Genomic DNA, 22,036 nt, shown 5'->3' on the forward strand with positions numbered 1-22,036 from the left:
GGTTTGTTTACGTCCGGGTGGGCGCCCCGGGGCCACCCGCAGACCCCGCAGCCGCCCCGCTCTTTTGTGTGCGTGCACAAGTGGCGCGGACTGGTCCCTCCGCAGCCAGGGACCCCGGTAGGGGCGCTTTGGGGAAACTTGCGAGGGGCGGCGGGGGCGCCCCGTGCGCGGAGCCGGTGGTCCCGGCGCCCGGGAGCGTCCGTTGGGCGCGGATGCAGGCTGGGGCGGAAAGCTGCAACTTTGCCGAGCGTAGGCCCGGCGCTGCGCCCCGGTGCGCTGTCTGCCCGGCCCGGGGGCGCTTCCTCCCCGCCGCTTGTCTGGGCGGCCCCCAGTAACCCGCCCGCTCCACTCTTGATTCTCTCCTCGGGAGTCCTGCCCACACGGTGGGGTCCGAGGGCGCAATGGAACCTGCGGCGGGGCCGCTGCGAAATGTCTTCTTGGGTCAGGCTCTCGAAAGCAAAGCCCAAGGGGCCCGGCTGGACTGTTGCGTGCCGGGCGGTGGTCCGCGCGCCGAGCCCCTGGCGCCGCAAAGAGATCGTGCGGGGGCTCCCCCTGCGGCGCCCGAGCCGCCGCGTCCACGTCCAGGGGGCGCGTGCCTGGCTACCGCCCCCCACCCTGAGGAGCGGCGTGCCCTCGGGGTCTGCCCGGAACGTGCCAGCACGGCGCTCGCGGCTCCTGGACAGCCCCGGGACTCTGCCAGGTGGATGTTGTGCGTAGCTGGAGCCAAGTTGAAGGTGAGCGGCGTGTGAGCTCCGTGAGCGCAGGGCGGGCGGGAGGGTGGTCTGCGACCTGAAGGGTACTGGCAGCGTGGCACTGGGGGTGAGCGGAATGTCCCTCAAGTGGCCCTGGGATACACACGGCTACTGCTCCCAACTAAGGAGCGCCTGAAGGTAAACTTGGCTGAACTTTGCTAACCGGAGGACTGGTGATAGTGACCTACAGTACTTAAAGGAGGAAAGCAAATGAACTCCAGATGCAGGCTTCTATGAAATGAAGCCTATTGGATTAAAACATATAAATGGAGTCTGACAACTTTAATTGTGTATGCTTGTTTTCTGCCTCTGCCTACGTAAGAACGATAAAGCCGACTCATAGTCGTTATGAAATTTCTTCAAATTTCTCGCTTAACTAGGGAGAAGACTATGTGAAATATGTATTTCCGATAAGATTAAAACTTAAAGGAGTTTGAGTATTTATTGACTAAAATAGATTACTCCAAAGTGTCTATTGTGTAAATTAGATTCCTGAATGTAATGAACACAGCCGAATGGCATTTTTGATAAATTGGTCTACCCTGTTTTAGTAAAAATAGCTCCCTTTTACCATAATTTAATTCCTGTGCTTACTGTAAAACCCGTTGTGGAGTTTTAAGAGACAAACCTTAATATACCCCCCCCCCTTGTCTTCCTAAATGTGACATTCAAGCTTAGTTAATTAATGAGGTTTCTTTTTTAAGCATTCTGGCAAAACTGCCTGCGAAATGTACTTGTTTTCTAGAGTTAGGAGATTTTGTGAGCTCCTTGACCACCCCCACCCCTGCCACACCGCAGGGTTAGGTAGTTCTTCAGGGTCTCATGAGGACATTCAACTGTAACTCCAGGACCCGGTGCAAAATTTCCCTGTCAGTTTATGTGAGTGAACCTAACATTTGTCCTTGAAATAAAAAAGCCTTTTGTGGGTGCATCAGTCTCTTTATTGAGCACGTTGACTGTTGCGGGTAGGTAACAGCTTGGCCTTAGATGGTTTCCTGTATTGTCCCCTCATCAACTTCAGTTGACTGTGGAATGCTACAATTCCAGCGTTAGCACCATCTCTGTGTCCTGAGGAGGCCCATCGAATTGTCTGGTTTAGTGTCGTCTCTTCCCACAGACACCAAGTGAACCAGTGAGACAGCAGTTTTGAGAGAAATCATTAGTTTCAGACTCTTGTCCCCTTCCCAGAACCCCACCCGAGACACGGTGCCCGCAGAGCCCACAGCTGGTGGTGGCCTTGCCACCAGTGGAGAAGAGCTGGGCTCAGCTGGCCTTGCTCAGAACCGGAGGCTTAAGTGGGTCCGGAGTCCTGAGGCGCCTCTCCCCCTGCCCTGTGAGCCAGGGCTGCGGTGTTCTTGTTCTTCTGCTTTCTGTCCTGACGCTGCCTTGGGAAGAGTTTCTGAAGATTGAGTCCAATTTCGTTTCCTTTTTAGTCCCAGAAGCTTGTGATATGGAAGTTTCGTTGCTGAGACTAGTTGAACAAGTTTTTATCCTATCCCAGATTTGTTTAAAAAAAGTCTCTTTTTTAAAAATAAGAAAAACACCACTGTATAAATTTACCTTTTAAGCACAAGTTTGAAAAGAGGACACTTTCTAAAACAAGCTCATGTAACGCTGTGTGTTAGTATAGCTTTTGGGCATGGGGCCTGCCAGTACTGGCTGCCCATTGGGACATTATTCCTGTACGGTAACTGTATTCTCCTCTACGTAATCTTTGCAAAAGTAATCTTTAAATGTTTTTCTGTTTTTCAAAATAAAACAATTTCATTTTTGCCAAAAGTCCATTTTCTGGTTGCCTTTATTTTCTTCTGATAATGGAAGTATGTATGTTACCAGCCGTCCAAGACGGTTTCCCATAAGACGTAATGTTATTTTGATCAAAATACACAGCATCCTCGTATCCTTTATGAAACAATGAGTAGACAAACCTCAGTTTTCTGTACTGCTGCTATATATTTTTTTTCCTTGGGTAGTTTTGTTTCTTTTAGTGGCAGTGTCCTTGGGATTGGTTGAGAGGAGGGGTCATAGTCAGTTTAAGTGTTTTTCCTGTGTGAAACTATGTGTAGGCATTGTTTTTAAAGGTACACGTCAGTGCAGGGGTGGAGTTATGCAACAACACCATCCAGGTGGGTCAACCCAGACCAGACCCCCCGTTGCCAGCCTCCCAGTCGTGTATCTCTCCTGCCAGTACTTTGCTCCTGGAGAAAGCTGGAAAGGGGACAAATCGCCAATCCCCTCAGGAATTATTCCCTTCTAATCCACTGAGTTAAGCTTAAAAATGATGTCTAGTGGGCTGATGGAGCCCAAGAACCTTTACCAGCTGTTGAAAAAGTTCCCTGCTCTGTTGTATACAATTAAAACAACCCCGCTGGGGTTTATGCTGGAGCTGTGCAGAACGATTCTCTGACAGAGATTTATTCTTTGACTCTGCTCACAGCCTGAATGGGAGGAAACTTCCTCATTTGAACTCCCCTCCGGGTCTACCTGTAGCAGTCAACAATCAAAACTGCTCCTGAGGCTGTGCCCACATTCCGTGTGTCTTAGGAGAGAAAACAAGGCTGGAACTAGAAAATCCATATTCGTGTCAGCTCATTTATAAAGCCAGAGTAACATCCACGGTGAAATGAAGGAAGGACAAATTTGTTGGAGGAAACTTGTATACATTTTAAAAGAGAAATTAATCGTGTGAAAAAACCCAATAGAACTTGGCCAAATGCCTACCTATGCTACTCTTTTATATAATTCACCCATTTTTAAAAGACAGGTGCAGCTGATGGACTGTACCAAATGCTACCTACAGTTAGTGTAAAAGTTAATCTGACATTTAACATTATACTTTATGCATTACCTGGAAACCCTTTTCAAATAATTTAATGTATAGCTTAAAGAACATGTTATGGCCTTCCCTAACGAAAGGCACTTTTTACTCGTAATTATCAAAGATAGAAATTCATGAATCTATCCGATTGTTTTGTCTGAAGCTTTGCATTATGGCTGCAGAGAGATAGTTTTGGTTTCAGCTGAAATTCCCCTGCCTCTTGATTGTTTAAACTAGACCTTTAATCTTATTTTAACATACTTAAAATGTTCAAAAACCCCGGAAGAATTGTTTTGTATAAGTAGCAAGTGAATGCAGTTTAAACACTCAAGCAATTCTGGGATCTAATTGGAAACAGGTGGAATTTTTGGAATCCTGTGTTTGAATCTTACTGTAGTGAAGTGTAGAGACAGTTTTTACTGGGGCCGCTCGTTTTGTTGAGGCTACCTGAAGGGGGACCAGGATGTCTCAGACTGCGCTTCGCCTGGATGTTCAGTTGCGCTGGCACTGGGTCCTAGGAAGTGGCAGCTAGCATACCCCCGAGCTGGGAGTGCGCACGTGGTATAGTGAAAAGGAAACTGGACGGCATATTTAGACTCGCCTCTTAGTATCTGTATCATAGGACTTCTGTAGTAAAGAGTTGCATATTCGTTTGTGATTTATGATTTCATAAACATGAATGACGCGAACATTTGAATACATTTTATTATATCTGGGTCATGATTTAGAATTTAGAGAGGAACGACTTTTCCTAAAAAGTTCCAAATTTAGAAATGTAAGCTTAAATAGCATCCCTCCTCACCCCTTGGGGGAGGGGCACCCCCACAGGTTTAGGGGGGCACTTTCAATAAAATATTAATGGAAAGGCCCTCAGAATTGTGTCAGTGATTTTTTTTTCTATTCCCGTTTTTGAGCCATTTTTGTTGTTGTTGTTGTTTTTCTATTCCAGTTTTTGTTCCTCAAAGCTCTGCTGTTGCTGTCTGTTTATGAACCAAGTTTTGGTTGATGTTTAGCTGTTGATTTTATTGAAGACAGCTAAGATTCGTATTGAGCTGTTGGTCCTGTCATATTTTTGGGTTTGTGGAGCTGTAATCAGCCCTGCTTCTTAGCTGTCTTCTGAGAAAGTTGGTAGAAAAGCAGTCTTTAGCCTTCAGGGGGTGTCCCTGCAGGGATTGCAGGGGCACCTGTGGTGAAGGGGAGACATGTGCCTGAAGCGACTTTGAAGCACCTGGACAAGTGCACCTGGCTTGTGATTTATAGATTTTTACAAGCGGGTGTGCTGCCCTCATCTCATAATATGACACAGTTAAAAGACATAATGAGGGCAGACAAGACTTTCAGAAAGTAGCTAATTTGTTGCAAAGTCCATCAAGAACCTTTCTTCTGGAAAGTAAACAATCCTCCAATAAAAATAACCCTAATTCTTGCTGTCATTAAATCCTGACAGGCTGATGTTTGTGCACACAAAAAACCCGAATTTCTTCATTGGAATCTGAAGGCTTTACCTTACTGCTGGAGGGGCAGGGCAGCCACAGAATTTTGTGTTTGGTACAGCCATGGTCCATGAGCAGCTCAGGAGGTTCTCCAAACAGGATTGGTAGAGATTCCAGCTCAGAGGAGCCCCTCATCACCCCTAGGTTACACCTCAACAGCACCATCAGATGGCGACTGGGCGACTGGGCACGCGAGAGACTGGGAGTCCTCATTCATCTAAGGGTCACCACAAAGCTGGGAGCATCTGGAAAGAGCCTGGAAGGAGGGTTGTGTTGAGTGAAACAGACTAGATTGTGCTTTCTTACATTGCAGCACTTGTGAAAATGAGTTGGGATACCAGCATACTGCCCATACCTTCATAACACACAGGTCATGAGAGTGCCAAGGCCTGGCGGCTCTTGCCCATAGCCTGGTTAGTCAGTGACTATCAAAATCCCAGGTGCTTTTGACTGTGACGTTGGAGTCAATTGCCAGATCTTACTCTGAAGCTTGTTCTTTCTTGGTGTTCCTTTACCCTGAGTATAGCAGCATGAGCCCTGTTCTCTTAAACCTATCTATTATGGCTGTGGTTATTCTACAGGTAAAAGCAGTTAATTTTTTTTTTTTAAGTTAGATATGGTTGTTAGGTACTGCAAGTTTGGTTAAGGAAAAAACAGATTGACAAATTAGCTCTTTCTTAAGTGAGTGTTGCGAAATTGTGAGAAATAGAATGCCATTCTTACTGTCATTAAAATTTTATTTGGGTGTTGACAGCTTTTGCTAAATGTAAGACATTCAGATCTTGTCCATCCAGCTGTAAAAAAACAAAACAAAACAAAAATACCCAACCAGTGCAACTTCTCAATTTCCTCCTGAAAACAAGTCAGTTTTCCTTAGAGTGGGTCTTTCTCCTGATAGCTATTTAACTTTCATTTTCTAGCATAGTTTTTTATGCTTTTAAGATCAAAAAGAGTATGAAGTCACTGTTAGGCACCTTGATTCAGCGGTTACTTCGGGCCAGTGAGGGTCTTTGCCTTTTTTGGGCTATCTTTTTCCCCTATCTTTTAGGAGAAACTGTACTTAGATGAAAGTAATTCGACCAAGCTAGTCGATGATGCCAAGGGTAGATTTTTTCCTTGAAGAGCCTGAGGCTGCAAACATAAGCAAGGCCCTGGGCTGCCGGTACAGCAAGCAGCCCAGTGGAGGGCCCTCCGGTCCAGCTCGCGGCCATGTCTGGCCCCGGCGAGCTCTGGCCAGGCCCGTCCCCTCCTTTGTTGTGACAACTGGTATTTTTTAAAAAGTATTTGAGGAGTTCCATTATTTTGAGATTCTTGGAAGAAAGAAAGATACTATGTAAATGAAAATTAAAAATAAAATTCTTGCTGGAGGGAATTGTACATTTAATTTTTGATTAGATTTGGAAGACTTTTTCTCCTGTCCTGAAAATAGGAACATTCTGTTGCTCCTATCACCACTTCTGCATCATTCTGAAAGGTGTGGCAGATAATGGTAAAACAGATCCTTTATTTTCTGTTTTCACCATGGTAGTTGACCTAGAATGTGAACCCATACAGTTCCATGTACAGTGAAGTATTTCTGGCTCTCGTCTGCTCTGCTCTCCCCGAGCTTGTAGGTAGCAACTACTTACAGAACACAAGCCTTTTAGGGGGAAAGGATTTTGAGTCACCAACCTATAGAAGCTATAACTGTTAATGAGTAGACCTGCAAATCAGATTCCTTCAGTCCCTTCCTGCTCAGCATGTTATAAGTTGGATGCTTTTTGAAACAGAAAACTGAGCAGAAGAACATTCATGTGAACGAGTGCAGAAGCATGACTTTACTGGAGTTGCTTCACTCAGCTATACCTCTGCTCGCCGCTTACTTACATAATACTGTGTGCCTTCGCTGCTTTCTGCCAAGTAGGGGCCAAGGACAGGTTGGAGTCATGCTTCTGTATGTGAGTGGGACTTGGGAGCCAGACAGGAAGCCCAGGCTGCTGTTGGTCTCCCCATGCAAGTGACTGGGTCCTCCAAGGACCTCATTGTCGTCAGCGAGCCCAGAGGACCAGCAAGGTGGCCTGGGCCTGGTGACCACTCACCCTGGAGAACAGCCCTACGCAGTCAGCAGGTTAGCCCGGGAGTTGGCCTTCCCGGAGGGAGTCCTCAGTCATCCGCCCGCCGCCCACTCTGGCACCCCAGTTTTCTCAGCATTGACATGGGGCTGGGAAAGGAAGGATATTGCCAGTTATGGTGGAATTTCATTGTGGGGGAAGAGAAGTGGTTTGTGATTGTTTTATGATGCTTTGTGTTGGTATGTAATTATGCTGTCATTTTAAAGCACACTGATACTTTAATAAATCTTTTGTGTATGTGTATGCAATTATTTTGGGGGGGCAGCTTGTTGTATGTGAGAGCCAAATCTTTCGAATATACAAGTGCTGAGTTTGTAGGCTTTCTTTTACTCATTTCAAAATTGTTCCTTTGATGCAAGCCTCAGTCCACAATGGATGTAGCTGCCAGATTAATCTTCCCAAACCACTGATTTCATCATGTCGTTCCTCTCCTTATGCACCACAATGGCTCACTTTGGCTCAGCATGGAGCCCGCATCCCTGAGCCGGAGGAGTTCCTTATGGTTGCCTCTACCTTGCCTAAACCTTTTGTTCCAACTACATGGACCCCAGAATCATGCTCACCTTGGGAAACTCCCTCATCCTGCTTCTGCACATCAGAGTATTGGGTCTAATTTTACCCCCTGCTTCTTTCCTGCATTGTGATCACTCTCCGTGGGAGCCCCTGTGTACCAGGCGCTGGTTCTCACCTTTGAGGGGTTAGCAGCCCTCTGTGGGCAGAAGTGGATGGGCAGATGGGACTTGGCTGTGACAGCGGTGGGCTGACAGCTGGGTTGGCACTTTGGGTGGGGTAGGCAGGGAACACCCCCAGAGGAGAGGTGTTCTGAGAAGGTCCAGGAAAACAGGCGTGGTGGCTGGTGGCCTCTGGGTGTCTGGTCTTGTCTGAATGCCCAGCTGCCTCTCTTGGTGTTTCAAATATCTCAGGCCCACCATGGAAATAGGTTCAGGCCGACCTCACACTCGTGCGCAGCCTCCCAGCTCTCGTGACTGGCCAGCTGTTGGTGTGTCGCTGCTGTGGCTGCCAGTGGGTGGACTCTTAAGGGGGCAGCTGTGTGTGCTGGTGTAGGAATCATTTCAGCTAGTTAAGAGCGCAAGCCGAATCCTTTACAAAAGATGGGTAGCTTATATTAAAATGGCTGTGTTTAGGTAGCTGTTGTAGGGACACACTGATAGAACATTTCCTTTCCATTCCTATTTATTAAATTCCTTCCTTGCAAAGTGATAATATACATTGGTTAAAATATACATACTTGTATTTGCGGCACATGAAACAGAAATATCACATATTTAAAAATGGAATTGGGCAGAACGATACTTTGACAGAAATTTATTCTTTGCTCACAGCCTGCTTGGGAGGAAACTTCCCCCTCTGAAAGTCCATATTGTAACAGATGCAGAGGGTGGCAAGAAAGGACCGTTCTGAGTGTCAGCACTTCGAAAAATTTCTCAACTGCTCTGGTCCCCCAGACAGTGTCCTGAGGATCAGGTGTGCTGTAGGCCAGAGGCTCAGGCCAGCCCCCCTCAGAGCCGTGCCCTTCACAGCCTCCCTGCTTTCTCTGCTTCTTCATTTACAAAGAAAGTACCTCGGATATTTTTGTCGAGGTGACGTCACTGTCTGGCTGCAGGGGCGTTTGCCTGGTTTCGGAGAAGTGAGGGCCTCCAGGACTACTGAGGGGGTCCGGAGGAGCCACAGACCCGGCTCCCCTATGGGTAGCTGATGGGGGATGGGCCTGGCTTCCACGGGGCAGGGAGGAGGGAGAGGACTTCCTCCAGGTAAGGGAGAGGGTGCGTGCCTTCTGGAGTATGTGGGATTTGGGGGGCTCGTGGGACTTCAGGGGCTGAACCCTGGAGCAGAGGAGTAGTGAGGCTCAGTAGAAAGGTGGTGTTTAGGTGTAGAGGATAGTTTGAGACCTGGTTTGAAATCTGTCAAGGCTTTGTTTGAGATTTTGTTGGTGGTTGAGAGGTGGGGAGGGCTGAAGAACTAACTCGAACCGTTGTGACCGCCAGTAAAAGGAGCAGAAAAGGAAGTATTGCTCCTAGCATGGATTCTATTTATTGAAGCTGGTTTTATGTCAACTGGTGACAAGACAGAATCTTAAGAAATTTTTTAAAAATACATTTCCAGCTATCATTTCCTGAGTGTGAATTGTGTTCATGTGCTGGTTTAGGTGATTTCTTTCCTGCGATCCCACAGCAGCCCCCACAGTCCCTGTGGGGAAGGGAGGTGCTGCCAGGGGCCACCAGGTCTCGGGCTGCAGCCCATGTGCTTTCTGCTGTCCCCAAGCCCGGCTCTCCATTGAAGAGGCGGGGTCGTCATTGGCTGCGGGGGCAGTCAGAGGGGCCCGTGTCCACAGGCTACCCAGGATGGGCTTGAGGGTGCTGAGTCACTTCATTTGAGCACCTGGAGGTTAAAATTAAACCTGTGATGTGGACACCTTGCGGATGAGACTGTTGGATCTGAGGTGCTCTCTAGGGCTCTGGCCTGAGACTTGAGTCAGCCCTTTGTGAGAGAGCCCAAGTCCGGCTCACTGTACACCCCGCAAGGCGCTGGCCAGCCAGGGTTTTATTTTCAAAACAAAACGGGTAAAGGTGCTGTGAGTGTGGTCAGTAGAGACTGCCTCTCAGAGAGACCTTAGGGTGGACCTCTGTTCTGAGAGGGACACGCCTTAGGTCTTAACTTATTTTCCTCAAGGAGTTACTGTGGAGAAGCTGAACTTTTAGGCTACCATCTATTCTGTTGATGTTTTTGCATGCCTGAATTTGTGATAATACAGCTTGTTTTTTTTTTAATGAAGTTATAAATTTAAAAAGAAAATATGCATAGAAGTGCTTGGTTTTGGAACTAATGTGTGACTAGTGAGTGACGTTGTTTGCAGTGTTGTTTGCTTTTGGAGTAACTGGTTTTTCCATAGGCTGTTGGAGCCATTCTCTCACTCAGTGTGTCTCTGCAGTGTCAGACTGTGGAACTGGATCCTGTTCAAGCCCCTGGGGTACCAGGAATAAGCCCCTGACTTGCGGGGTACATGGAGTTTCCTTGGGTGTCACCTTATAAGAGTGGGGTGCCTGTGTGGGGCAGGGCAGGGCAGGGCAGGGCAGGCTCTAGACAGGTGCGCCTGGGCCACTGGCTCCATTGACTTGCTTCTTCCACTGGACAGGCATTGTTCTGGATGATGTTCCCCGACCAGACAGCAGGAAATCCCTGCCCTCAAGGATCTTACGTTCTAGCAGGGAACGGGAAAGTAAACACGAGGAATGATGAAATTTAGAGTGCAGGCACCCAGTGCTCCTCCGGAGTCGGCGGCAGGCCTCCAGCAGAGCCCCGCTGAGGGGTGTCTGTCTGCCTCCTGACTGCCCTGAGAAGTATAGCTGTTTAAGTTGAGAGAGAGAACGCAGCACTCAGATGTTTTTAGGAGGGGCTTTGTGGACACCTCCTATGACCTATGGACCAGATAAAGCTAGTGAATGGAGGTGCCAGCAGTGAGATATGGAGAGGGCCTGGTTAGGAGGCATTCTAGGGTGGACCCTGGGCCAGGAGGGGCCCCTGGTGGCGGTGGCCATTTGCACTGGCCACTCGAGGGGCAGGTTCAGTGAGGAAACAGCCCGGGAAGGGATGGGATGCCGGCGTGGAGGGAGTGTTTTCGAGTCAGCTGGACGTCCAGCAGGCTGGTTTAACGTCCCCAGCGCTGGCTCTTTCAGCGCCATGCACATGGCTCCAGATTGGGCCCCCCGGGTTTGTTAAAAGTGGTGGGGTGGCTGCTCTGTGCTTGATCTTTGGGTGTGACTCAGATGTATGTGGAGTCAGGCTGAAGTTTCTCTAGTCATTGCTGTTTGCTTTTTGTCAGCAATCCTTTATAATTCCCCAGTTTCGTGATGTAATTTTAATGGAATTAAACTTGAACACTTCAAAATTATGTAATTAATGATGTTCAGCTTCAATTACAATGACTAATTATGGTGTGATACCTGGTGGCAAGTCAGGTAGGTACTGCAGGGGGTGGGGCTGGGGGGTCACACCTGCTGTCTCGGACGGCCACTGCCTGTGCAGCTTGGCTGACCTGCGACCTGCATTGGGCTTAGACCTGCTGTCTCTCGGGCGCCCCGCCTCCCCCCAGCAGCTCCTTGGGATACACTGAGGTGTGAGACGAGTGGGAAGTGCAGGGAGGGAAAGAAAGTGAGGGTTTTAGTGGGTGGTAGTGTGCTGGAAGCATTGTTTTAGGATGCAAAGCCTTGAACTTGTTTGCAGGCTGAGGAGGACTCCTGTTAGGAAAGAAAGTTCAGGTGGCCCGAGGGAAACAGCATTATCATGCAGTTTTTCTGTTTTCTCTGGATATGGAGGAGGGAGGTTGCATTCAAAGTGAACATGCACAGGTTACAGAGGAAGAGGTGTGAGAACTACCTTGGGGTGGAAGAGGGAGGTGGAAGCCAGGTTTAAAAGTGTCTTGCTGTGCAGTATTTATTTCAGAAGGTTGATGTGCTGGGCGTCTGGGGACAGAAAACCAAGCTTCCTGACCCACAGGATGGAGCTTTGAGTTTGTGAACTTCCAAGAATGTCTACATCAACTGCAAATAGTGACAGTTTCATTTTGTCTTAGGAGGAGGCGATCTGCTGAAGGCGGGCTTCAGCTGAGGTGGGGAGGGTCTCCTGCAGGAAAGGAGGGCAGTTGGCAAAGGTGAGAGAGAAAAGGAGAGGAGGTGAGGGGAGGGAGGGAGAGAGGCAGAAGGAGGAGACCAGACACCTGTTTAGGGTGAAAGCATCTTCGGCTGATTGTCCCAGCAGGTCTTTATACATTACAAGCAAGCGGTGGGATTACATCAGTGTGTGAATAAAGCAGAAAGATGCCAATCATCACATTTTTCTTAAAGACAACTCAGGACTTTCTGATCTGTTATTGAGACTGTGATATTCATACACAAAATGTTCCTATAGTGACCAGTCATTTATAAACAAAGTATGGTGATCAGTCATCAAACAAAATATTCCTATGGTGATCAGTTATCAAACAGAATATTCCTATCGTGATCAGTCATCCATAAACAACATGTTTCTATAGTGATCAGATAGCTATTACAACTTAAGCAATCATATTAATATCTCAGTGATACATCTTAAAGGTACAGGATCTAATGTTAAGGAACTAGGAGTCAGAAAAACACCAATGCTGAGTGCACTGACATTTCCCTGCCCCTAAGGAAAAATCCCTTTTTTGATCTACAAAAGGAGCTTCTATTAATCACTATTCCTGTAATTGTTTTGTCAACCTAGTCTCTATAGTTAACATAAGAATTAGGGGGAAATTTCTTTATATGGTTACTGATTATTATCCTATTAATCTAAAAAACCTTTCTATGTGAAAAGAGGTCAGTTGAAAGTTAACGAGTAGGAAAACTTATTATTTATAACTCTATTACTTAAAAGAAAACTATGTTACTTAAAAGTATAGGGCCCTCCCTGGTGGTGTAGTGGGTTAAAGCACAGCATTAAGAAGCTAAAGCCACTTTTGCATGAGTTCGATCCCCGCCTGCTCTGGAGGTGACCACATGGCGCGGCAGACCTCTCCTGACCCGCCCGCTGCTCCCCTCAGCGGTGTACCTCATCCATCTGCCTGTTCAGCTTCCCACTCTGTCTCTGGTGAAGCCTCTCACCCTCCGCATCTCTGGCCTGTACCCCATTTCTGTATGAATAAATAAATAAATCTTTAAAAAAAAAAGTATAGATCTTTTATTGGGGACTGGGCAGGAATTTGTTGCAGCCTTTGGTTCCCGGAATTCTTGGACTGTGTCGCACCTCTCGTTTTTGTGGGACCTAGATTTGTGTAAAATATTAATTATTTTACAGCGTCCTGTGTTGTTCTGTGTACAGTACTGTTGTTATGAAACCAATCAATCCAATCAAGTAATTATTGATTTTATATTGAATGTATATTTGGACAATTGCTATGCTTCTAGGGAACAGCCAAAAACAAATCATACTTCTTGGAAACGGCCATAAACAAATGAAAAGAATCCAGCAGGAGCCAGCTGTGGAATATCCTTACTTTTCAGGATTTTTTTCCCCCACGTCAGGACCTTGTCATATAATGTGCGTAGTGTGGCTCTCGCAAGGGGTCTTACTAAGAAATGTGCACCCAGTTTGACTGTCATCCCTAAAACTTGTGTGCCCGTCTGCTCTGGTGGAGGGCACCAGGCAGCCTGTCCCAAAATGTGGGTGCAGTGTTTGCACAAGGTGGGGTGACTGGGCCCACCCGTCCTGTCCCTGCAAGGCCCGCGGCTTAACCCTTCCCTGTTCTGCAGACACACCTGCCATCCAGCTGTTCTTCCAGAGTTGCTTCTTGGGATGGACTTTAAATAGTGGTGCTCATGTGTGTCTGTTTTCTGTGCGATGCCCCCTTTTTATTTTATTTATTTGAGAGACTTGGATATCTTTTCAAAAAGCTGATCCTTACATCTGAAACCAGAGAGGTCTTCTTCTTCTTTTTTTTTTTTTTTTAAAGATTTATTTATTTATGCATATAGAACGGGGGTACAGGCCAGAGGCGCAGGGGTAGTGAGAGGATTCACCAGAGACAGAGTGGGGATCAGAACAGGCCAACTGATGAAGTACACTGCTGAGGGGTGCAGCGGGGGTGGGGGTCAGGAGAGGTCTGCCTCGCCATGGGGGTCACCTCCGGGGCAGGGATGGAACTCATGTGGAAGTGGCTTTAGCTTCTTAGTGCTGTGCTTTAACCCTCTGCGCCACCAGGGAGGGCCCCAGAGAGGTTTTCTTAATGCTATCTCCTGGCGTTTGCCTGGAACACACAGAGCGAACTGTGCTGGTGAAGAAGGCCTTATTTCTGGAGCTCCAGCCGAGGCAGGCATTGGGTTAGGCTGGTTAGAAGGTCTGGTTGCCTTGCTGATTTTCTATTTTTAAAGGAAGTATGGGACTTGGAAGCATTTGATTGTGTAACCTAGAAACTTTTTGGGGAGGGGCTTGATGGTATATAGTACTCTCAGAAAAAGTTTTTCCTGTTTAGCATGCTGTCTCGGTACAAAGAGTAGCTTCTTTGATTCAGTGCTCTCTGTTCTGTTGATTTTTAAGATAAAATTCACCATCTTATTCTTTTACAGTCATTTATTATATTCACACTGTGGTGCAACCACCACTGCCTTCTAATTCTGGAACATCTTCAGCACTCCAGCAAGGGCCCCAAAGCAGGAGGCAGCCCCCGTCACTGACGTCTCTGTCTCTGGAGTTGTGGGTGTTTCATATAAATGGACTCACACAGTTTGTGACCTTTTGGATCTGGTTTCTTTCATTCAGCACGTTTTCAAGGTTATCCACACATTGTAGAGGGTATTAGTGCTCATCCCTCTCTGTGGCCGAATAATATGGCATAGATGCGTGATGTTTTGTTTACGTGTTCATACACTCACTGGCTTTGGGGCTGTTTTGAATGATGTTATGAACATCTGTGTGCAAGGCTTTGCGTAAATGGATGTTTTCATTTTCCTGGGTGCTTAGGAGTTGAGTTTGTGTGTGTGTGTGTGTGTGTGTTTGTGTAACTTTTTGAGTATAACTTTTTGACTCAAGTGTAAGTTCTGTTAGGTCACTGGGATGCTCATTTTCACCTCCAGGCCTTACTCCTCTATCCTGTTCTCTCCTCCAGACTCCTGGGATTCAGGGTTTCCTCTCTTTGAACCTCTGTTATCACACTGGGCTTGTGGACAGGCTGCAGAGCAGCTTGAGAGGAGAGCAGACTGTTGCTTGCACACTTTAAGTCTCACCCCCCACTACTTACCTGTCTTTGCTGACCAAGGAGGGACTGGAAGTTGGCCTAAACTAACCCTGGTCGTGCCTCCCCTGGCCAGATGTGGCCTTCTACCTTGCTTGGGCTGGAGAACGAGGGAATGCCAGGGGTAGGTGCTGGGAAAGTACCGCATCTCTGCTAAGAGAGATGCAGTGATGACTGCCCTGCCTGTCACAGGCCTGTGCCCGGAGAGGCCGCCCAGACCCACCACTGCCATGTTGGCCTGCGGGGAGCCCGGGCAGGTGCGGATGTAGAGTTTCGGGCACTCCGGTCCCTCAGTTCTGCGGTCGTCCTGCCCCCGCTTTCAGGAACATGAACCAGGACATCACACTTCAAACCCAGATCACAGAGAGTTTCTTGGACTGCTGTGGCTCCCTGTGGACGTACAAGTGATGTTTTTGAAATGCTTTGGTCCAGGTGAAGGTCGACCTGAGAGAATGAGGAGATGAGAGTGCCCAGCCCTCTTCTGATAGCGAGCAGGATCCTGTTTGCCAAGCCAGATGTCCCTCTCTGTCTTGTTTTAGATCTAGCCAGTAAAGCATTAAGCAATTAGACTGGTTAATACTCAGTTAAGTATAATTAGAAGCTGGTGTAAATTGTGAATGAAATTGACAGGTTACATAAGTTACAGCGAAACACCAGATCTTTTTCAGTTGTGTGTGTGTCTGCGGTCAGTTCATAGTTACAAGGTCTCACCTCCTTGGTGGCTTAGTGGAGTAGAAACAGGGCTGTTATCAGCTCCGGGCCCTTATCATTTGGGAAGTTTACAAACTTCTTGTTTTATTATGTTAATAGTCACCCTTCTTATCTGACTCTATCAAAACAATCTGTTAAATCAGATGTTTTAACACTACCATTTCTATACAATGGGCAAGAAAAACCAAATTCCTGTTTTCTGTTGGCCTTAATGTGTGTGTGTGTGTCTCATCCTACATGAGCTGCAAACCATAGTTAGTTCAAAGCATACTCTGATTCATCTTGTTTTTTTTTTCTCCTTTATGCTCCATCCCACTTCTCGTTCTTTTCTTATTCTAATGTGTTTAATATGCCTTTATAAGGAAGTGTTCTTGCAAAATAATGTGGCCTGGTTGTTTGTTGAAGTAGTTTTGTCAGTGTGACACTGTGCTATAAAACTTTCTCTTCTTGCTTTTCACTCATGAGTTCTTTCATCATTTCATTTGGGAAGTTTACAAACTGCATTTGATTCTGTCTCAAGAACTCGGTCTCAGTGTATGTTAGCTGCTGTAACAAAACACAAGGACTGGAGGGCTTTACCAACAGGTGTCCATAGCTCACAGATCTGGAGACTGGGGAAGTCTAAGATCCAGGTGCTAGCAGCTTTAGATTCCCGACTACAGACCCCCTCGCTTCTTGATGTTTTCTCACATGACAGTGAGGATCAAGAGTGAATGAGGTAGCTCGCCCGTGTTTCCTGGGGGCCTCCACCCTCATCTAAGCCAGCATGACCTTATCTAAACCAAAGGACCTCTCAGAGCTTCTGCCTCTGAACACCATTACATGGCAGGCTGGGGCTTCAACATAGAAATTCAGTCTCCAGCTCCCACTTCTTTTCTGGGGCTGGCACCCCTCAGGGCCCTAACCCTCCAATGCCACAGGCATCTCTACACGATTCTCTAGCCATCTAGAGACAGACAGGAGTGGATTGTGAGTCCCAGGGTGAAAAGTGTTCTTGATTTCACCAAGCGCTTCTCTGGGTTTTGCTTCTCAGGATTGCCTGCACCTTGTTCTTCTCTGTGTGTTCTCGTCAGCACTTCCTAGAGGCTTTTTGCCATTCTGATGATTTAAGTGGTACTTAAGTATTGTGTGATTTTTCCCTGATCATGTAAGGGTTATACTTGTTATAAACCTAATTTTATATTTGTTAGATTTTCAGATTTCTACTGTGTAAACTGTCTGGTCATGTATTTTGTGCTCCTCCATCCCCCTCTTTTAAGGGTCTACCCGTCTTTTTGGGTAATTTCCTGTGTTTTGTGTCTTTTGATTGTGTGTTGATTTGTGTATTTTGTCTGCTAAACCATCCTTGGTTTTCACTGTTGCAGTTATCCTCGAGTTTCTCATTTGTTTGTTGATTGGCCTTAATTGTGATAAAGTAAGATATATCAGTTTTTACCCTTATGTTTTATGTCACTTCAGTCTTGTTTGAGAAAATCTTTCCAGTCAAGACCATGAAGATATTCATAGTTGATGCACATTTGTCTTCCACATTTAGATGTTTAGTTTGGAGTGGATTTTTGCACTATGTGGTAGAAAATCAGCTTTCCCACTCGGGAAGTTCCCTCTCGCACTCTCAAGCTCCCATAAGTAGGAGTATGTTTCTGGGGTTGTCCTTGTGTTCACTGTTCACACTGTATTCACGTCTTTCACTGGCACCACACCATTTTGATTACTGTGGCTTCACACGTGGTCTTAATTTCTGATCTGTTGAATTTATCCTTTTTGCTCTTCCTTTGGAAAATACCTGAACTACTCAAGATCTATTATTGAAGGCAGATTTTTGTCTAGTTCCCCTAAGTTCTGTGGAAATTTTGGTTGAACTTAAATATGCAGACTAATTTTGGGGAGAGAATCAAGACCTACAAATTGTCCCATTCTTTATTTGTTTAGTTCTTTCTCTTCATAAAGGTTTTTGCAGTCTTTGTGAGATTAATTCCAAGTTCTTTACAGTGTTTATAATATTGTGAGAAGTGTCTTAAACTTCTTTTTAACTTGATGATTGGGTAGTAGAGGAAAACAGCTAGCTTTGGAACTGGTGCGCATCTGACTCACTAGCTGTAGTGATCAACTTGATTCTCTGGCATTTCTCTAGAGATAATACTACATGCAAGACAGTGATGGTTTTGCTTGTTCCCTTCTTTAGACCTAAAAGCAGGGTGATATGTTCTGTTGCACAGGCCCTTGGGGACTCCTCTGTGCAGGGCTGCCTGCTTCTGCCTTCTTGGTCTTAGAGGGAATGTACTCAAGGGGGATCTTTGATAAAAGTTTTGATAAAATCAAGGGGACTACTTTGGCTCCATTTTCCTTGCATTACTCAGAACTTCTTTTTTTTTTTTTTTTAAATCATAAACAGATAGTGACCTTGAGCAGATACTTTCCTCTCAAGTCTGTGTGTGTGTGTCAACAGGCAGCTTCACTTCTCAGTCCATGACTGTGGTCTGCTGCATTGATTGATGCTGGTATTCAGTCATCTTGAGTTCTGCTTTGTCTTATATTTTAAAAATGTTACTGACTTTGATGTTCAATTTTCATCTTTGTGTTATAAAATGAATGGCCTTTAAATTTTTTTTCTTTATGATATTTATGCATGCAGCTACTGGGGTGCAGGGGGGTGAGAGCATTCACCAGAGGTACACTGCAGGGGGCGGGTCGGGAGAGGCCTGCTGTGCCCTGTGGGCCACTTGCTGGTCGGGGGTGGAACTCCTGCTGCAGTGGCCGCAGAGACTTCATAGTGCTGCGCTTGAGCCCGTTGGCCACCACCGAGGGCCCGCCCGCTCCACCTTTAAATTTTTTATCTTGATTGAGATTGAGGTTATACTAATCTTGTAAAGAGGGATGACGTTCTTGGAATCATTTGTATAAAATGAGGTTCATCTTATCTTAAATTTGATAAAACACACCTGGAAAATCATCTGGGCCGGAGGCACGTACTATTTCACTTTTTTTCTGATTAGTCTATCCAAGTTTTTGTAGACCAATTTTGGCATTTTTATGACTTTTTAGAAATGTATCTTGTGTAGAGGTTTAAAATTTATTCTTGTATAATTGTTCATAGTATTTTCATAAATCTGTTTTTAGCTCTAGCTGTTTCGCACTTTCTACATTCTGTATTTATGAATTTGTCTAAAACTTTTATTTTAGTCTTACATAGTTTTGTTTTTCTTAGTAAATCTTAAAGAACCTTTTCTCTTTTAATCTCTTTATTCTTAAGTGGCTGATTTCTCTCACCTTTGTTTCACTCTTGTCTCCAAGGTTACTCTTCCTGACTTTAGCATGTTCAACTTTTTTGCCTTGAACTCGAGCTCTCGTTTTCTGATAAATGTACTCAAAGCCATACATTCCTTTTTCAGTGTTGCTTTAGCTGTGTTTCACAACTTTTGACATGTGGTGCTTTACTTTTATTCAGTGCGTAGCTTTGTTAGGGGGACTAGCGTGCACTGAGGCCCCGGGATCTGCTGGCACCGGGCTCCATGCCCGTTCTGGGGCGGCTGGCGCTGTGGCTGGCGCTGTGGCCCAGCCTTGCACTACCACCCTCTTTGCTTTTCAGAGGAGGAGGCGGTGGTCACCCTCAGAGATTCTGTTTCCGTTAATCAGGCTGGGCATTGGTCTTTTTATAAGCTTCTCATAAGAGTCAAAAATTGGTAATTGTTGCAGCAAGGAGATGGAGGGAGGGGTTCAGTACATTCTTCCCACCTGAGACACTGTGTACAGCTGAAGTTCTGATTAGCTCCAGTTAAGGCCCACTCACCAGGAGTAGCCAGACATGTAAAATGACTTATGTGAAATAGATTTTGTTTCCTTTGGTGGGACTGTACTAATCTAGACAGTTGCCACTAAATATGGTCTAGGAGCCAGCAGCTTTGGCATCACCTGGGAGCTTACTAGAAATGCAGTCCCACAGGTCCCACCCCATATCAACTGAGCCAGAATTTGCATTTTTATGAGTTCCCCAGGTGATTCATATGCATATTAAAATTCGAGAAGCACTGGTCTAGATACTTTTGAGGGGTGCTTCATTTTATTTAATTCATATTTTAATAGAGTGTCTCCTTTATCTTCCAAGTTGAGCTTTCCAGAACAGTGGTAGCAGTCACTAGCCAGGCTGCTCAGGAGTGCAGGTACCAGGGAGGCTCCCAGGTCTGCTCTCAAACCTATTTAACCTGATTTTTTTTTTTTTTTTACGCACAGTTCTAGTAGTATTGATTATCTCTGCTTTTCAAGGTCCTAACACATTAAAACAACAAATTGGAAGGAGGCAAGGGAAGTTTTAGTGGCCGAGCTAGCTGTCAGCCTGAGAGCAGAGGAGGCCAAAAAGACAGAAGCATTGCAGGCCGGGGGCTGCCTGGTGTAGAGGCAGTCGCCTTCCTTCTTGCACGTCTGGAGGCATGCGGGGACTCACTGTGTGTTTTGGTGCGGGCCTTCCGTTTGACTAGCCTCACCACTTAGTAAGAAGTGACAAAATTATATTCTGATTAATGTGATGACAACCTCACCCCCTTCAAGTAATATTTTCACTAATGCCATAGAAAATGTCAGGGCCAAGAGTGAAAGTGAACAGTTGTTTGCAGATGAACTTTTGGGTGCTTTTCCTCCCCTATTGCACTGACATCTGTAAGTGGCATCTCCCAGGGTGTGAGAATGTGGTGTTTTCTAGGTGGCCTGACTTTCTAGGTGGCCAGACCTATCAGCTACCTGTCTTCTGGCTGGGGGCCCACTGGCCTGGGACGTAGATGTACCCCTTGGCCCTAAATCTTTGCTCCCCTGTTTACTAGACATGTGACTTTTTGAGTATGTACCCCACTTTCTCTGCAAAATGGCGATAGCCATACTTACATTATAGTCGCTTCACTATATGACGCAACCCAGAGGCCTGATGCAGTACCCCACACATTCTTTGCCTGAAAATGAAAAAGTTGAATGCATGGCGGTGTTGGCAGCTCACCAGCAGGGACTGCCTCGTATGCTGCCAAGTGTCGTGGCAGTGGTAACCCAGGCTGAGACGTCCCGTGGCACAGTGTCAGTACTGACGCCTGGGCGTGTGGGTCGGTGGGGACATGCTGGTGGGGTCCTGTAGACAGTTTTTTTTTCTTCCATAATTTTCTTTCTTTCCAAGAAGTTTGCCCCTTACGTGAATAACATTATCTGCATATACTTTTAATCCCACCATGGTTTGGTTAATGTATTTTTACGGCAAGAGCTGCCCCTGCCCCTGGGGGGTGAGTAACTTCCACGTCAGATACTCAGTGGCAAATGAAAAATGTGAGTCATGCAAGACTTGGCATCTTTTGGCTTTTAATATTTGGTGGCAAACTTCCTACAGAGAGGAAGAATTTCAAAGTGGAAATCCTTTCAGATCCAGATGGTGAAAAGATTCTTGGGGCAGAGCGATTTGGTTTTTAATGTTGATTGGAACCAGTAATTGTTTGAATTTTCTCTTCCTTCAGTTTGCTCAGCCTGCACGGCTTCCATGGGGCCTCCTTCAGTTAGGATTTCAGAGTGGGGCTCTGTGCCTACAGAATGTGCCTAACTCAGAGGACTACACACTTTCTAGTAGCTTCTTACATGCTCAGCATAGAGCAGGCAGACGTGGGCAGGCCAGCAGCCTGCTAGCGTGGCTTCCCTCTGGCTGGAGGGGGAGGCTCGCCCCACCCCGCCCCCAGTGAGCGCCGCAGCAGAGCAGCATCCAGCAGCTGCACCTGCGACGAGCGTGTCGGGCTCCGAGTCTGGCTTCTTGGCCAAGATCTTGATGACTGTTCCAAGTAGGTGTTTTCTTCCTTGGCAGCAGGTTGAGCCTTTGTATAGTAGCCAGCTCTGGCCTTTTCTGAGGGGAGCCAGTTGGGGGTACCGGAGAGGGACAGAGTGATGGTACCCCCCCATCTTATCATTTTTGAATGGAGGGGCACTGTTGCCTGAATTGCAAACATAGGGAATTCATATAAAACACACTTTGTTCTGACTTTCAGAAATCTAATGGAGAGAAACAGGGAATTTGGAGAAAATGGTTAAGCAGCTGTAGAGAGTGTAGGTTAAATAGTTCTGTGGTCAGCAAGGATTATGGAAACAAAGTAGAAAGTTCACTGATAGAAAAAATATTGGGTAACAAGGGGGAGAAATGTCCCATACGGACAGCTCAGGTGGTTGGGGCACCTGGGGGGTGGGGCGGCGCTTGGCGTCTGCAGCCACTGGGTCTCCCGAGCTGCGTGCCGTGGGCCAGCGGGCAGCCGCGCCAGCCCCGGGCGGCAGAGGCCAGCGCCTGCACTCCCGACATTTCACCCAGGTGGGGCCAAACTCCTAGGTCGAGCCGCCGGAGAAGAGGTCACGGCGAGAGAGGTCTGGAAGGGGAA

At 46.5% G+C, this 22,036-nt stretch overlaps 1 protein-coding gene across 4 annotated transcripts in view; it reads left to right on the forward strand.

The window, feature by feature from the left end:
- Positions 1-427: 427 nt before the first annotated feature.
- CUX1 (cut-like homeobox 1) overlaps positions 428-22,036 on the forward strand; it is a 313,834-nt gene continuing 292,225 nt past the window's right edge. For 3 of the 4 annotated variants that reach the window (XM_012729011.1, XM_012729012.1, XM_012729009.1), the window contains exon 1: positions 447-734. In XM_012729011.1, the coding sequence (XP_012584465.1) occupies positions 705-734 (30 nt within the window). In that variant the 5' untranslated portion in view covers positions 447-704. Of the gene's footprint in view, positions 735-22,036 lie in introns of all 4 variants that reach the window. The other variant, XM_012729010.1, reaches the window with a different exon arrangement.

This window comes from Condylura cristata, unplaced genomic scaffold (assembly GCF_000260355.1).
Source record: "Condylura cristata isolate star-nosed mole 26May11 unplaced genomic scaffold, ConCri1.0 scaffold00024, whole genome shotgun sequence".
Classification (NCBI taxonomy): domain Eukaryota; kingdom Metazoa; phylum Chordata; class Mammalia; order Eulipotyphla; family Talpidae; genus Condylura; species Condylura cristata.